This window comes from Atractosteus spatula, chromosome 7 (genome assembly GCF_055471065.1).
Source record: "Atractosteus spatula isolate fAtrSpa1 chromosome 7, fAtrSpa1.hap1, whole genome shotgun sequence".
In the NCBI taxonomy this organism is placed as follows: domain Eukaryota; kingdom Metazoa; phylum Chordata; class Actinopteri; order Semionotiformes; family Lepisosteidae; genus Atractosteus; species Atractosteus spatula.
Genome location: NC_142712.1, coordinates 55,490,284 through 55,508,321, shown reverse-complemented (window position 1 = coordinate 55,508,321; position 18,038 = coordinate 55,490,284). Strand labels below are relative to the sequence as shown.

Below are 18,038 nucleotides of genomic sequence, written 5' to 3'. Positions count from 1 at the left end.
GAATCGCTGTACAGTCCTAGAGGCGACAAACAGCGCAGCTCGTTTCGTTTCGTGTGCTTCTCACACTAACGAACCATTTCCACAACAGCGAGGCGCAGAAACCAGCCAGCGGCAGCAGCCCTAGAGAAACCGGCGCTGGTGCCCTGAGAGTGATACACCACAACGTCAAGGAACGACAGCAGTAGCTACAGATGAAGAGAAAGGGAACGCGAACTACACAGCTAAAAATAACTTCTTATATTTGACAAAAAAAAACATAACAGTGGTTTGTAAAAGCTCAAAGATAAACATTAAAGACCCACAACGAAGAAACTGCCGCTTGCCCGTCTCTAAACTACAGCATCAGAGTTGACAAGATCTGTTTCCACAGCTATCGGCGACCGATCTTGAGAGAAATCTCTTCATTTCACACCCCTGAGCTGGAATATACGGGCGCTGCTGAAACCATGCAGGGAAGGTTACGGTATTTTCCACCCGGCTGAACAACGGAGTTTGTACATTGTTACAGCACACCTATTTTGACTTTTCTGGTGGAGATCTTCACTGGTGGCTCTCACCGTTTTCTCTTCGGTTCCGCGTCTGAGCTCAGTCCCACAACCGGCTGAAGAGCTCCATGCAGCCGCAACGGTAAGTCAGACAGCTGGCCAGTGGTCGATGTCACCGATGGACACTAGATAACCCCCTGCACGCGTATGTCTGTTATTTAACGACATTCAAAATAACCGTCAAATATTACAGTGACCTTTCGTGTGGAAAACGCGAAACTAGAGTCATTTGTGAAACATTTTAATCTGATATTCGGCTCAGTTACTTTTAGTGTCTTGCGTGTTTTCGGGGATGCCTCAATCTCACTTCATTGCTGAAATCTTTTTGCGCCTTTTCCGTGAAAATTGATATTTGAAATTATTGGTATTTAATGCATGTCTTGTGGTGTTCATGGCTCATTGTAATCTAAATTATTTGAATGTGTGACATACTAATATAGTTGTTCGTGTGATTTTAATGGGTGGAAGAGTGCAGTATTTGAACAAAATACCGGAGACAAACGAACTGAATAAGACTACAGTGAAAGTGTGATTAAATAATATACTTACACTATATTGTACAGACTGTCAGAGTAACCAAAGGCAAATATTTCATGGTAATAGTCTGCATTGCATTTATGTGTGAAAAGTGTGACGTGTTTAACTGTAAAATATATGCACGGTATTGTCTTTTCAGCTTTTTTATTTTAAAAACATAAACTCGACTACTTGATACGCTTTTGAAAAGAACATGAATTTTATATTTCAAGATTTAAAGCAATAGTTGTAGTAAAGTGCTTCAATTGACACAAAACCCATTAACCAGACTGATATTAAGCACTTTGGAATCGCTGCTGAGTTTCTTTGAAATGTAATTATTTTGCTCTTGGGGATGCGCTATATGATGTTTAGATAATTTTTCCAAAAAAAGTAAATGCGGTTTCTTTTTTTCCAAAAGCCATACACAGCTGAATATTTGCGGTTGGAGGTGAGAGATGAAAGTTAGAAACTGGTGTGATGCCGCTCTGAGCGCTGCCTCTGGGTGTAATTGCATTTCAATTGCTCAGAGGTGGAATCAATCTCCCCAAATTGAGATTTTAATGGGAGATCTACTCGCTTTCGCTACAGGATGCCATGTGGATTTGTCATGGTGTAGGGTTGCATTTTCTGAAACAGCTGTAGAATTTTATCCACCCAAGAGGTGCTAAAAGCGCCACCTATTGGGGGAACCTTATAATCAATTATATTATCGGAGATTTGTGTAATGTTGTTGATTCGTTTGAGAGCTATTCCTCAATATTTAAATTGCGCTGACAGTTTTATTTTAAGAGAACACTGGATGGGGTCGGTACAATCGCCCTGTCACTTCTGCTGAAGATACAGCTGTCACAGATGCTTCGCTTAACAGTATCTCTCCAGAACTGATTCGTTTCATCAAAAAAGCAGGGTGGATCTGTCTTGATACTGTCATGGGTATTAACAGCTTCAATCAGACTGAACTATATGCCGATACTATCAATGACAACACGGTATTGGGTGGAAATCTGTAGAGGACCTGGATGAGTTGTCAATGTGATTATTACATAATTGCTCTATAAAAAACGATACCTGTTTATCTCTTTGGGTGGGAATGTTTTTTGGCTGTCTCGTTTGAATAGGGGATTGAGAATTGTCCGGGCTCTTCCGAGTTCTGTTGTAACGTGCATGTAATGTTGAGCAATTTTCTTTTGCACTGTTGCAGAAATGTATATTTATTTTAAATCATGTTTTTTATCATAGCTTTCTATCTGTGGTTTACGCTAAAGATAAAGTGTATCCAATGTATGCATTGCGCACGGTATTGTTTTCCGGTGCTACTTTGCTGCGTAATTAATCATGTAAGTAAATTAATTAACAATAAAAGTAATTAACAAATTACTTATACATTTAAAAACTATGTCGGCAAACATTCATCGCACGTGCTGAAGAAAACTGTATTTTTTAATGTCTTCATCTTCATTTATTGGATGATAAATAATATATTTGATATACATATACGTGAATGGACTTCTTTCTTCTTAAAAAAAATCTGTTGACTTGGTATGGTTATTTTCGTTTACGTTCAACGCTGCTTTATTTACATATTATTCTCTTAAAAGATTTTTCTTGGTCATTACTTTCTTATGACATAAATAACTGTTCGCTGCACTTGGCAAAAGTTTTTTTCTGCTTATTCTAGGTGTGTCAGTATTCTAGAAAAATGGTAGTAAGACGCAAATGATATAGGAGTGTGCCAGTGTCAGTAACAGTATCCCTTGCTTGTTCGTGTATTACTATGTTCCAGGAAATACCTTTGTTATTTGGATTCGAATGTTTGATTAATCGACCGTATGGTGCTTATTTCATTTAGATGTTTAAGCATTTGTCGCAGTCTACCTGCTAAAACAAAGGCACAGACATGGAAGATAACAAGCAGGAATTATGTAACAAGACTGTTTAAGTATCTTCACTAGAAAATGTAAGTAGAAGTCATGCTTCCTGACGTTTCCTTCTGTATTTGTCTCAGAATGTTTCAGATCTTCTTATATGTACAGTATATGTTAATGGAGAATGCACCTGTCACTGTACTGTATATTGACCTTTCCGTAACAACGTCATTTTCGACGTTTCAAGTAGTAGTGTATCAGTGTGGAGTACAGATTTGCACTAACTCCGGACGTCTAACCCAAAGGGTTCAAATCCCTTCCATCCAGTCGCATCCTGAAAAAGCTACTTTTCTCTGGTTGGCCCAGCTGAAATGTTTTGGTGTATAAAAGGGCGCAAACCATTTTATATAGAGGGACAGTTGTGGTTGTCGTCTTTCTGATCCGTTGCATGTCACAATATAACGTCATCTGGCCTGTCCTTTCCTTTTTATTGCGTTGGGATGTGTTTCAGTGTTACTTGGCTCGCGCTGGAGCTGACAGTATAGATTTCGTGACTGATCTTCCTGAAGAGCCCGAAAGGTTATCCAATTCCCCAGCTGAAAAATGACCTACAATGAATTCAATTCAAATGTAAATTCCCTTCATAAACAGAGGAACTCAAACCTTTCATTTTATTTAAATAGATTAAAACGACTTCGACTTTCTTTATAGAATTAAGCTACTGAGTGTTTCAGGAAGAGGATAAAAACAGACTACAGAAATAGAACGACACACTGGAAGTTATAGAAGGGATTTTCTAGCGTTCTGTCATCCGCCTCGATGTAGGTTTGCATTATTGATTCGATGCAGTGTATTCATTTTCACCAGATTAGCATTCCCATGTTTGATAAATGAATGCAGTTGTGATTCTGTGTTATTACATTTTTGGAAGGGTGGAGGGCATAACTACGGAGGGAATGTTAGTTCTCAGGCTTCTCGATTAGTCGTGTTTACCAACCTGTCCTCGTTTTTCAGTACTAAATTATATTCTTTATATTATTAGAGTCAATTGTGGGATAGAAAATGTGTCCCAATGCTCAGAAACAGATAATCTTCCACTTAGAAAGCTGTCAAACGCGTGCACACGCGAAGAGATTAACCACGGTTTCAACTCGTGCAGTTCGAGCTAAAAGGTTGAGGTACTTCAATCAGTGAGAGACTGAATACACTGATTTCTGTGGCTTGAACCATCCGTATTTATCAGAAATTATTTTAAAGTTTGTACAACACTGTTACGTCGTTGTCAAAGCAATGATTTCAGGTAAATTCCAAGGTTCAGAAATATATGCTTAGACGTTTCTGGGCTCTATTGCACCCCGGTTTTAACGCTCGCTTGTTACCTCTTGTCCCTGCTACTCGCTAGGGCCAGTCGGTGTTTAGTCATATCTGGAAAATCAATGAGAAACAACTATAATTTCGAAAAACAAAATGTAAGTTGTTTGAGATAAAGCGTCTCGATGCGTCTGTTTGGGACAATGCTTACAAAAGATACGAGTCGCTGATGCCGAAGGTCTTGGGCTTCGTTCCTTTAAGAAGAACGAAGTTTCATTTTGGAAAAACGAAAGTCACATCACCACGTATCTGTAGCATTGCATGTCAGAAAGCATCTTTGACTGTTTAACCCAGTCACCTATATACCCCCCCATCTCACTTGGATAGACATACTTAAAATAAAATCTGTCGACCCTTGTGTTCTGTAACTGCTTGCTATTCTGCCTCGGAGTTGTAGGAAAGTGCGCGTTGAAAACTGCGTCTCTGCAAGGTCGGGGTGTAACTTGAAACGAGAGGGGCTGAGGGCGCAGACAGCGGCTTCTTATTGGTGGGAACGGGGCGGTAGGCTGCACCTTCTTGACACCGATGGGTTGGGAGATGGAGATCGATCGTCAGTTTCCCTGTTTGGTTCAGGAACCGCTGATCACGGACTGAGCTGAGAGGATCGGGGGTGGGGGAAAAAAAAGCCCTTTTCACGTTTTGCAAAATCCTCAGTTGCTGTTGCTGGTCTTTTTGGTCCGGAGGGATGCTGTCACGCCGCTGTCCAACCCTCGCCCGTGCCGTTTTGCTGCTCTGCTTTGGAGTTACGCGGCCAAGAGCGATGATCAAAGCGCGCTGCTAATTTCGATACTGGCCTCTCTTGTTGCCTTGACCAGGGAGAGGAGAGAGGTGCGATCGCGAGCTGGATGGATGGTTATGGGGAAAGCGGCAGGACCTGCGGCGATAGAAGTCGGCAAGATCCTCGTCGTGTTTCTTTACCTCTTCCCCGCAGGTAAGAACGGAAACCCTCTTTCCTAGGAGCTTCAGCACAGCACCCCGCCGAGGCGCTGGGCGCACAGAGACTCGTGCGCGTCGCCACCATGCTGACTGGCCGCAGCGGCAAACGTTCTGCTGTCAAGAGTATGCATTTCGTTCTGGGCACATGTGGGATTTCCTCGTTCTCATTTTTGTATTTCTAAGAGCGATTTCCTACTTGTGAAACAACATCGCTAGGTGTTTTTTTTTTAATCATTTATCTGGTTTATTGAACGAGTACGTTTTTTTATTAATGTTCTTCGGATTTTAAAGAGCTTTCTAAAACAAAATTGTAGATCTTCTAATGCGTTTTAAGATTTAGATGAATTTCAGGTTGTAGCGCTGCAAAAACGACTCGTCCCCACACGTTAAAAGCCGATAGGATGCTGTGCAACAAAATGTGAGCCGCCCCCCCCCTATGCGTTATAGAAGCATTGGTTCTGTTATGTTTTCATTTTTACTTTACACTTTATATAGTTTTAAATGTCACGTGTTCTTAAAAATTCTCTTACGTGGCCGAATGGATACTTAAGACGAATTGAGTGTAAAACAAATCTTTGTAGGAGAACAAAACTTGAGGTCCCCTATTGATTTTGTTGCAGTAGTTATGTGCGAAGGGACATGGTTAACGCCTTCAATAATATATGGGCCTGCGAACTGAGGGGCTGAGGAACGTGGACAGCTTTGAAATAAGACCCCTCTCCCCTCACCGTGATTGTACAAGCAAGTTGTTTCGCAAGTTAAAATAAAGATGTTTTGGAGGGGAAATAACTTTTTTTTTGTACAAAAATACCAAACCCCCTCTCGTTTCCATGTTTTGTCTTTGCACCCCTTTTGTGCAAAACAGAAAAAGAGATGGAAATTTGGGAGAAGGGGAGTCATCTGTTTCCAATGAAGCTGTGCAGTTCCCAGTGCTGTCTGCGCATTCCTGGAGCACACCAGTCCTGTTTTGTTTGGGGGAGGGGAGGCGAGCTCCAAACTTTGGGGGGCGGAGGGGGGTGTTCTCGCTGTTTTTCTCAACTTTTTGTGGAACGCGCGTCGGATTTTTTTCTCTTGCAGTGCCAGATTGCATTAAGATTGGGGTTTTAGGACGTTTGTCCAGACCTCGAATCTGTTTCGGAATTGCTGAAGTCGGACAGCTGTGGTTGTGTCCTTGCGCTCGGAACTGAATGCGATCATATGTGCCGAATACACGCACTGATTGGGATCACTGTGTTTTATTTTTAGGAATTAAAAAATGTCTCGTTTTGCTTGATTAATTATCTGTATTTTGTCTTAATGCAGTAATTCTGTAATGCGAAAATGGGCTGTGCATTTTCCCTTGTGCTGGGAAGAAAATGTATGTCTCTGAGCAAATATTCCAATCTTCATAACTTTTGAACACTACGTAATTAAAATATAAAAATATCCATTTTTTTGACATTGTTAACTCGAATGATTTTCTAAATAAGACTAATATCCGTTTCATTGCGTTTGTCGAATCTCAAGTTTTTTTCGTGAAAAGAGTAGGATTGGCGTATAAACTAATAAAACCTCTGGGGTAATCTGAGTATTCCACCCGACGTTACATTCTTATGAATATATTAAAATTATCTTCAAATGTAGAATGAGAGGAAAAGTACGTGTCACTTTTCTGTCTTTTATTTGAGATTAAGACTAATTGATTGCTGACAGTCTGCTGGGTGATAAATGACTTGGACTGTAGCTGCGAGCCGGGGTGCGCTCTGAGCTGTAGAATCACGCCAGGACTCCCTCCGTCTGCAGAGGCAAGACGAGCAACGACCAGCCCTCGGCTCTTTATACGCCACCCTTTCACTCCTGCATCGTTTGAATACGGCCAGTACAGCCGAGCTGCGACTGTACCACTGAGTAAATAACTTTAATAATTACATACTCCATATAAAATTTAAAGCTCTATCCTGCACTTGTTACATTACAGTTAGTTGAAACCTTTTCCTATAAGGGGTGAAGTGTAGATATGTCCCTGTTCATGTATAATTATTGCATATTACAAACTACTGTTTATGAACTGCCATGGAGGCGATTTTTTACGGCTGTCTTGGATAAGTAGCTGCTGTATCACTGCTATTTTAAAATAGCATGAATCACAATAATCAGTTTTGCTCATAGTTTTAAACACTTACAGGGAACATTTGTTTCTTATTCCATACCCCTTTTGATGAGGAAAGTGAAATTCATCAAAGACTCTTTGGCCAGTCTCCACTTTTCAAGGAAGGACAGTTGATCACATTCTGTGTCTTTTGAGACGTCTGATGCTAATTGTCAGGCGGGGGGGGGGGGAACAAGACCTTGAAAAATACTCCTGAACATGATTCTACATGAACTCAAAGGTGTTGAAAAAATGTTTGGCAGAGAACTGCTCTGTCTTCTGCAAGCCTTTGTGAAGTATAAATGAGAAGAGTAGGCGAATTAAAGTAGGCTAAGGTGATAGTGACGACAGAGTGGCTTTTCTGCACATTGTGTAGACATACCAAACAAAACAGATGCCAGTGTTGAAAGTCAGTGTTTGATGGATTAACCCAAAGATTAGCTCAGCAAGTTCCTCCCATGAACAGGCAAGTTCTTTATGTCCCCCTATAAGCTTAAACCTCAAACCACACAGAACACATAGTTTTAAGTTTTTGAATGCATTTTAAGGAAGTTGAAGGTTGTAACAAACAGGCTGCCAAATTGTCACCAGGCTCTTCAGAATGGTTTGTTTGATGCAGACTGCATAGAATTCTTTAAAAGTCAGAAACAAATTAGGGCCTAAAATCAATATGATTATTGTAGCTATAAAAAAATCAAGTCTTTTGAAAAAAATCTGCTTATCTAATCTGAAGTTGAACATTTTTGAACAGGCTGTTTTTTGCCATCTGTATTTTTAATGATTGATTCTGGTTAAGGGTTGACCTTGCTTACCTTTATTGTAATATGTTTTCTGCCTTGCGGATGGTTTATAAGCAGATATCAGGTTTGATAGTAAAAGTGTTTTATGGATGACTTTCAGCTAAGTTATTTTGTTTTGACAAAAAAGGGTAAAAAATGCATAAGAGTAAAAGTCTTGATGGAGCAGAGTTTTTTTTTTTGTCAGAGCATGTTTCCTTACACTTGTCCCTACAAATATTTACAGAGGTTAGTGTTAAAATAAACCCAGACTGGTTTGGTGAATGTAATTGGGCAATTTTTACTATAAGTGTGTGAATCAATTTGTGCAGTTGTCCACACAAATCGGACACATCTTGCTGTCTGTACAGCTATGTATCTGTATGGTGGCCACAACAAAATAAGTTGGATATCCAGACTACTCACACTGGCTTGTCGGGAACAGCTTAATCTGAACAAATCTCTCGTAGAGCATTGCATTGCATTTTTCTTTCACAGCTCTGGGCTGTTGTAACAATGTTTTTAGGTGTTTTCTCTGGCTTTCCACAATGGTTTCCGACTGATGTGCAGTGTGTCCCATACAAAGGTTTGTAAATGGAATGAATTGGTTGTTACCCTTGTTACATTCCATACAGGCAGTGAATAAAAAATGGGAACATGGACATTAAGTCACTTAAGGGAGAGTAGGGCCACCATCTGCAGCCATTACGGCCTGTAGGGCACTGTACTGCAGAGCCTACCAGCTTCTGGAGATCTACAGAAGGGATGCAGCAGCTTTATTCCACAAGAAAGTCAATCGGCTCATGTCTGGCTTGTGGGGGGCGGAAAACACTGTCTCAGGCATCATTTCAGAATATCCCATAAATGCTCGATGAGGGTCAGATCTGCTGACGGAGAAGGCCACGACAGATGGGAAAAATATCAGTGTCAGGGTCATCAAACCACACATGTGCTGTGGATGGGGGCTTTGTCACCCTGTAAAATTCCCCTCCCAACAGGAACGAGACGCAGCAGCATGGGGTGAAGATGGTCAATCCGTACCATTAAGGTACGGTCAGAATTGACCTTGTTTCCTAAGGGAATGGCTGCAGCCGGACCATGCCAGAAAAATGTGCCACACAACATTACAGAAGCAGCTGACTCTCCTCTGCTGGATCAGAGCACTCAGTTCTATACGTTGACCACACTCATCCATTGATTGAGAAAGTGGTGAAGGATGAGTTTGATCATTTCTATGCTGCTTTACCTGCTGTCGTTTACCTGTGTTCTTGGCACCCCAGGACTTGCACAGATGTGCGCTGGCAGGTGTGATGGGCGGCTCGTGCTCTGCAGCCTGGCTGTGGTAAAACGCTCTGCCTTGCTCTCGGTGGACTGATTTTGATTGAGCTGCCTGCTTGCTCCTCAGATTTGCCGTCAGTGGATCTGCAGTTTTCCCACCTGTGGTGGTGGCTGAGTGCCGTGGAGTCAGTATTGACTCGTGGTGACCCCATGGGCAGTTCCCATGTCACTTTCCATAGAGTTTTCATGGCAAGATATGGAAGTAGATTGCCAGGCCTTTCTTCTGCGCAGATAGTGCGAGCGTTGTTGCCGTTGTCACAGATATGCGATCCTCCGCCACCGCCACCGCCCCATACTGCTTTCCACCTGTATTGCCTTGCTGAAGCATCATGAACCTGGAGGAGGTGCTGTAGCCCACTGTTGCCTCACCTTAGACACAGCAGCTCATGAACTACCTTGTGATCCCATCAGGCCTTGGGAAACACTCATTGAATTAAATACACGCTGTAAAATACAATATTGGTAGTTTCTTAATGCAGTAGTCTTGTTTACAGGAAATACTGGAAAGCACCAACAATGATTAGATGGGAGAGAGTTTTGCATATTTGTATGATTTTTAAATCGGCAGATCACAATTCCTTTAGGTTTAACCAGGCTTCCATATTTAGTACCAGACTTTAGTACAGTTAGGAAATCATAGTCCATTAGAGTTTCCATCATCTAATGTTTACTACTACACTGTAATCGGATCGACCAGATTCCATTTTTGGTCTTGAAGGCATTTTAGCAGACAGCATGCATTCATAGTGTCCCAAGGAGAGTGACCAAGGGGCAGTAGTATTTGGAGGAGTTTTGACGACGAGAAAGAGAGAAGGAAGTTTTGTTAAGTTGACAAAAAAGAATAAGCAGCAGGAATTCTGCTTTGTTTCGGAGCGATTTGTGTTGAATGGGAACTATGTTGTCTCCCATCCTCCCCCTTTCTCTACCCACCCAAAAGAAACTGCTGTTTCTGGTCAAGTAATTTAAGTCCTGGAGAATGTATGTTGAAAACGAAGTTTCCTTTAATTACAGCCTGTGCAGTGGGCAGGTAGATATCTTATAACCAGTGTGACCTATGGAGTGGCACAGCTGCTCTCCTGTTCTCTCTCAGAACCTGGAGGTAGAACTCAAACCGCAGAGGAAAGAAAGGGGGATCCTGTTTCTTTAAGAGGGCTTTCAGCTTTCTCCTCTCCCCCATGCATGGCTGGTGAAATTTGACCTAATCCCTTTACACTGGGGTAATTTATTGCTCTGTTGGTCTCTTCTCAATGGTAAATTACATTGTCTTCATTCAGAGCCTAAAGACTAACCCCCCATGCTTCCTACCAAACCAAATTCTTTCAAGCTACTTTTCTTCTTTTTCAGGAGGCATTCTTCTTGCTTTCTTCACACCCTCTGGAGAGCATTCAAAGAGTTGTAATGGCTTACTTTGTTATGCAAAGGAGTCCTTAATAACTAGCCTATTATTATGCGTGATTTCCCCAGATTAGCCCTTTTAAAGGGCTGTGTCTCAATATCTGTTTCTTTCTAATAAATGGTCATCATTGTTGTTTATTTTCTGTACTGATTTTACAGTTTGGGGAATTTGCATCCTAACTGGGAAACTCAATTTAAGACTTGGTTTAAAGGGCAGAGTCTTTTTTTCAATCATTAAAAAAAACATCTGAGATCTAATACACATCATCTTGATGAGGGTTTTTGTGTTTTCTATAGTTGATAAAAAGACATTCAAGACGCTCATGTCTTTTAATGAACAGAAACAACCAAGAAAATGCTTTTGTAGAATTTCCATAATGGATTACAACTTTTCCCTTTATTCCATTAACATTGCTGTATCCTGGCTTTTGTTTTTAAGCTTGGAATCATGCCATTCCCAGTAAGATAATCATACAGGCACAGCCAGCCAAATGTGCATTACATGCTACATAATGAAAGCAATTCAAATTCTTATTGTACTAGGTCAATAGCTGTGTGACTGTAAATCAAGTCGATTTTTTTTCAGGATTTGGAGTGTTTCGTCCTTCTGTTTATTAATAAGTGCCATTCTGGGGTTAACATTTACAGATTCACACGAAGGCAGAGTGCATAACAACATTTCTAAATTAAACCAGAACGCTGCAGAACTGAAATGTTTAACTGTGTATGTTAGAATGCACATTACTAAGTTCTTGTAATTTTTTGTGGAAAAAATGTGAACATGCATAAGTGTTTCCTAATGCTTAGCCTGTATGTGGTTTGTGTTAAATTAAAACAGCATTCGCTCAACTTCAGATCTTTGGACAAGTTCCTTACATTTTAACTGAGCTCTCGTCAGGGGGCTGGAATTGCATTCATCTATTGATGACCAATCCAGTCCTCTAGAAACACAAGAATTCTGGCATTTGTTCAGTTGGAACCGAGAATGACTAAATTGTTCAGCTTGGTAAAATTAATGTTTTACTCCGTTGTCAAATCAAAAGTCTCAAAAGAACACAACGTTATGAAATCAAAAGTACATAAAACTGGATCTTGGAGGTCTTCATTAACAAAAATATTAGTTAAGCTCTGTAGGAAAAATGTTTCTGCGTTGTGCATGTCATGGGACTCTGAAATATGAAGGAGTGAATCCTAACCTCGAATTAAATCAAGACTTCACCCATCTGCCAGTCTGAAAATTTCCATAGGGTAGATGGGAGGATGCCACTAACCAACAGAGCACCTCTGTTAGGTGTTGCATGGTTTAAAATTTTTAAAGTTGGGGGTCATAGCTTAGATGTAATCATGACTGTAGCCTCTTGGCGATGCGACTGCGAGCTTGGTCGTGCTTGTCCGTGCTAACGGGGCTGCCTCCCTGCTCTCCTCCTCGCAGTGACCCTGCAGTGTAAGATCCTGAAGTGCAACTCGGAGTTCTGGGCCTCCACCTCCAGCTCGGGCCCCGAGGAGGAGTTCTGCACGGCGCTGAGAGCCTACAACACCTGTGTGCGCCGCACCGCGCGCACCTGCCGGGGGGACCTGGCCTACCACTCCGCCCAGCACGGCATCGAGGACCTCATGAGCCAGCACAACTGCTCCAAGGAAGGTCCCACTTCCCCGCCTCGCGCCCGTACCCCCCCGCCCCCCCCGCCCGACAGCCAGGAGCACTCCGACGGCCCCGAGATCTGCCACTACGAGCGCAGCTTCCACCGGCACGCCGCGCCCCCCAACTACACCCACTGCGGGTTTTTCGGGGACCCGCACCTCCGGACGTTCAGCGATGACTTTCAGACTTGTAAGGTGGAGGGGGCATGGCCGCTGATCCACAACAAGTACCTGTCGGTGCAGGTCACTAACACGCCTGTCCTTCCAGGCTCCTCAGCTACGGCCACAAGCAAGGTGAGGCATGAGATGCAGTTAACTGAACAGGGTTGAGCCCGTACACTGCCATGTCCCATGACATTAGAAAGTAAAGTACAGCCAATCTCGCTTTTGTTCCGTGTTTTTCAACTGTGTCTTGCCAACCTTGTTTACAGACAGCCTCCTATTGTTATTGTTACATTTTTATGGCTTTTTGACTTGAAACGCTGGCATTCCCTGATCCCCACCACCAACCAAAGCTTGAATGACTTGTAGGAGCAAGCAGAGGTGGTGAAGAAATGTCTCTTTCCCATGCTGAAAGTCACACGTACCTGTATGAATGGAACTGAGGGAGCGTGCCTTTTGGATGTCTCCCTCAGAAACGAGAGATCAGCCCTTTAAACAGTCAGACTCGCAGTATTCGCCACACTAGTAGTGTCGTGACTTGATTTCATTACCTTGGTCGCCACAGGATGCCCAGCCTGGGGTGGTGTTTTTCATGTGCTTTTAGCTTAACATTTGGAATGGTTCCATGGCACATGAAGACATGATGAGCTTTCAAAGTGCCATGCCAGAATTGCTACAGTTTAAAATAAATCCTAATTTCAACAGACATCCTTCTTGTTTTTTCATCCATTGTTGGAGGCAGTCAAGGTGGTAATGGTGTGGAGACTGATGTTGAACTCGTATGGAAACTTTAGTTTAAATGAAGCCACCCTGCAACATTTTGGTAATTGTTCTGCTGTTAATAGTCTATTCTGACTTCTCAGAACTTGATTGTTTTAAATTATATCACAAGAGCTTTTTGTAAAATGTTTGGTGTAGAAATACAAAGTGCACTCCTCTCAACTATGTTGTCCCACTTATTTTGCCTTCCATTGTGTTGGTATTTTAGCATGTAACACAGTTGGCGACTTTGGTAATTATAAGATCTTTAAGGCAGTGTGGAATGCCGTTAATGGTGTTTTTCAACATTTCCCATATAGTTTTTTTGTAATGTTCTCCCCAAACAGAGCTTGCTTTTCATTCCTAGTTACCACCTAATCCAGTCCTTTACACTCAGTGTCTTTTTAGAGCCCTCGCAGATCAGATTCAGACACTGCTTAGGAAAGGGAAGCCTTCACAAAACTCAATCCCACCCCCTCCACCCCCCCAACAGAATAAAAGTTTAGTCTGTATTAGTTACAATATAAGGCATGTGTATGAATTGCAAAGCAAGATGGGAAGCCTGTTGAGTCCAGGATGTTTGACTGGTTAATTACAGAGCAGTCAGGAGGTCCGCATTCTCCCTCCTGCCCCGCGCAGAGATCAGAGCCAGACTGCTGTCCTGAGGTCACATTTATGACAACAGCGCACAGCCCCACTAATGAAATTACAGAACAAGAAATCTGACAAACCCTGATTCAATTGGCCTCAGCACTTGCTCTCACATGCTGGCGAGGCTGTAGTCCCAGTGTAGAGTCTGGTTCACGAGCAGGTTTGAATGTCTGAATGAATGGTCTTTGTTTCTGCAAACTGTGGTCTGATTTACCATGACTGGCCCCTGTTTTGTGGATTTGCTTGGTTTGGCTCCTGTAAAATTGAGTTGTTTCTAAAATTAGACCCTCACTTAAATACCATTAGGGGGTCTACACAGCACAAGTTACATCTGTTAGCAAAACGGTGTATCCTATCCAAGAAATTCTCACTCGTCGCCACTCGATGAGTATTTGCTATAAGAATTATAGCAAGAAAAATTTGTTTTAGTGGTGCTGCGATGAAATTGTCACAGCTATTGGCTTAATTTATGCTCCTGTCAATTTTCCCACCTTCCTGATGTCTGACTTTCCTTTGATTTATTTTTCAAGACCACTTGGAAATGTGCTGTGCTTGTCCCACAGCACTGGCAAGGAAATTAACTTAAAAGAGACAGTGGGAAAGCACTCTCGCTTGGTGTGGCAGATGACTCAAAAATGATGTCTCGCATCTTGATTTAACAAGGGGAGTCGCCCCACATCCAGCTGCATTGTCTTGTTTCAGCCTTTCGGTTGAGCTACAGGACTTGTGGAGGTAGCGCTTTTAGACAGCCATAAAAGCTGACTGAAGTGGGGCGCTAGTCTAGGCAGGTCTGTTTCATTAGTCTGCCGGTGACTCCTGAGGTTAAGCATTCTTTCTTATGTTTCAAGCAATCATTCTCGGTGATAAATTGTGTGGCTCTTTTTCCTCTCTCATTAAATTCAGGAAACAACTGCTGTTTGAGAACTGTCCTGGTCACATAAAAAAAAAACTCATCCACTTTTAACGAGCTCAGCACCTTCCCCTCCCTGCCTTTCTCAGGGAAATGAACCCCTTGTAAGCCGTGTGAGATGGGCATTAATAAATCCAGTGGTCAATCCGGCTCTTTATGGCACTGGAGGAAAGGGGGATGAGTGGCTTGATCTCACATTCCCTTTGTTTTGCAAGCGCTTCATTGATTTTTTTTTCCCCCTCCTCTTTTGAAATAGCTAACCATCATCTTCAAGAACTTCCAGGAGTGCGTCGATCAGAAGATGTATCACGCCGAGACGGACGAGCTGCCCGCCGCGTTCGCCGACGGCTCCAAGAACGGAGGCGACCGGCACGGGGCGAACACCCTGCGCATCGTGGACAAGGTGCCCGGGCAGCACGTGGAGATCCAGGCGCGCTACATCGGCACCACCATCGTGGTCCGGCAGGTCGGCCGCTACCTGACGTTTGCCGTCCGGATGCCCGAAGAGGTGGTGAACTCCGTGGAGGACAAGGACAATCAGGACCTGTACCTCTGCCTGCACGGCTGCCCCCTCAACCAGCGCATTGACTTCAGGACCTTCAGGGCCCGGGCGGCCGAGGGCCCCGCCGGCGGCGGGAGCGGCGGCAGGGCACCCGTGCCAGCGCAGGGCTTCACGTACCAGTCGGCCACGGCCAAGTGCAAGGAGAGGCTCCCGGTGGAAGACCTGTACTTCCAGTCCTGCGTCTTCGACCTCCTGACCACCGGCGACGTCAACTTCACTATGGCAGCCTACTACGCCTTTGAGGATGTCAAAATGCTCCATTCGAACAAAGACAAGTTTCACATCTTTGACAGGACCTTAGAGGTGAATGAGAGTAATTCAGCCGTGAGGAAACCCTGTTCTTTATCGCTCTGTCTCCTTAACTTTTTAGCCTTGCTGTTGTGGATTCAGTGCAGCTCAGTGCATCTATAGTTGTTTTTTATGGCGTCATACCCAGTGCATGTTACAGATTGCAGCCACGAGAAACTCTTTTTCATACCATCGTACCTCAGCTCACTCCATAGATACGATTCTGTGTTTCAAACATCCCTGGCCCACTTGCAGACCAGGACAGCCACTCCTCAGTGGTATCTGTTGCATGGGGGAGACAGATGAAAACCACACGAGCAGATGTGTGTGTTGGACTCATGGTAGCCATCAGACCATTGTCATTTAACCATCATCATCCATGGATTGTGACAGGTGATCATCAAACTGGCATCAGGCTCCCACGCTTGATCCATTCGTTCATTTCGAGGAATAATGGTGCTTGTCTCGTTAAAAGTTACGGAGAGGATCCCTGGAGTCATTGGTTACAACTCCTTCAGCGCCTCAAGGTGTGAATATCATCTCACGTGAAGCGTGAAATGAACTGGCGATAAAATAACAAAAAAAATTTGTTTTGCGTGTCATAAGAAACGCAGGATTTAAATCCTCTCTGGTCTCGCGGAGCTTGAAAGGGAATTACTGTTGGAATCGTGCGAACTTCCAGCCAAAAGAATGGCAGTCAGATCTCCCATTGTGACAGGCTTCTGAACTCTGAAGACACGAGTTCTAGGAGAAAGTCCACCACCGAGCAGCGGTCAGATGAGCTAGCTGGGTTGTCCACAGTGGGAATTTATTGGTCGTAACTTGCTGCGCTGTACGGTTCTCCGATATCCGTAAAGTGTTGCAGTATTATTTGTAGGAATAGCTAAAGGGAAGTGTTTTTATAACAAATAGAAATTGCCCCCGAGGTTCTAATTTAGCTGGGGTTTGGTGGCCCAGGGTCAGTGAGTGTTTCGTTGGCCTGCCAAGTGGTTTACTCAGGAGTGCACTGGCAGCCGAGCAGTAGAACTTCCTGTTTTGCTGTCTGCCAATCCTGATGTGAGAGCTCACTTCATTACATCTCCTGCAACTGTGGTGTTACACATAAACAGCAGGCTTTTTAGTTTTATGAGTGTCAGACTTCATTTAGGTCATAAATAGGACTGAGTGCTTGTGGAAGGAGAGAGTGCCCTTTACAAACTAGAAAGTATGAAGAGAAGAAGTTGAATTCAGATTTGTGACAGTTTTGTAATGCATACGCCTACAGTCCTTCACTCTGTGATAAAATGTAACTGATAGGGTAAAATGTCATAGGAATTTCCTGTAAAAGCAGGACTCTTATACTGTGTTCCAAACAATCTTTGATATTTATTAACCCTGAGAAAACAATTGCCTGTTACACTTAAACCTTTATCAGCACATAGTACAGAACAGTTTTTAACAAAAAATAAAAGGGGGATAGAATTATGTTCTTTGTTCACTGGAGCTAAAGCACTTAATGTTTTGCTTCCAAGAAGATGACTTGGCCTTGTCTAAGGATGCAAATTATCTCACTTAATATGTGATCTAAAAAAAAACTTTTTTTAATGGGATGAAAAATTCAGGGAAGAGCACATTAAAAAAAAAAAAGATTTTAAACTTATTTTAAATCAAGGTAGCCCTCAAAAAAATATCAGTACAAAAGTAGTTTGTAGCCAAAGACTGAAATAGGCAATCGAGTTACTCCTCTTGTGAACCTGAAACATCCTGCTGTCATCCCCACAACCCCTGAGGACATTATATCAGGGCTGAAACCGAGTGACGCAGCAACTCTATAGAGCTCACTTGAATGCAGCTGTCTCTCAACCTGCTCGTTCACAGCTAAGACCACTGATGGAGAGCAGCACCCTGGGCCACCTGCTTCAAAGTAGCTGAGCCCTCTTCTCGGGAGAGTTTCGTGGTTAACGAAGGCAGCTGGAACTGAACAGAGCCCCTGACTGTAAGAAATGCTTAACGATGCTGCTAAAGAAAATTAGTGGGGGTGGAAGTGTTGGGGTGGGGGGATATGCGGGAGGGGTCTAGGTGTTCTTCAGTTGGCTTCACTCATTGCTCTCAGTTGTCTGTGCTGCCATGTACAGAAGCACAATGACACCCCCTGGAGCCCGGGCACTGCTGTCCAGCTTGCAGCTCAGACACTTGTGGCGATTGTGGCATCA

At 43.1% G+C, this 18,038-nt stretch overlaps 1 protein-coding gene across 2 annotated transcripts; it reads left to right on the top strand.

The window, feature by feature from the left end:
- rgma (repulsive guidance molecule BMP co-receptor a) lies at nt 1-17,513 on the top strand. 2 transcript variants are annotated; one of them, XM_088921735.1, is made up of 4 exons: nt 1-627; nt 5,116-5,231; nt 12,306-12,808; nt 15,253-17,513. In XM_088921735.1, exons 1-4 carry the CDS (start codon nt 614-616, stop codon nt 15,967-15,969), a joined length of 1,350 nt encoding a protein of 449 aa, XP_088777861.1. In that variant the 5' UTR covers nt 1-613; the 3' UTR covers nt 15,970-17,513. The 2 variants fall into 2 exon arrangements, with proteins under 2 accessions (XP_088777861.1, XP_088777863.1); XM_088921737.1 differs by lacking the exon at nt 1-627 and adding an exon at nt 1,855-3,021 and having other exon boundaries at nt 15,253-17,507.
- The last annotated feature ends 525 nt before the right edge of the window (nt 17,514-18,038 follow it).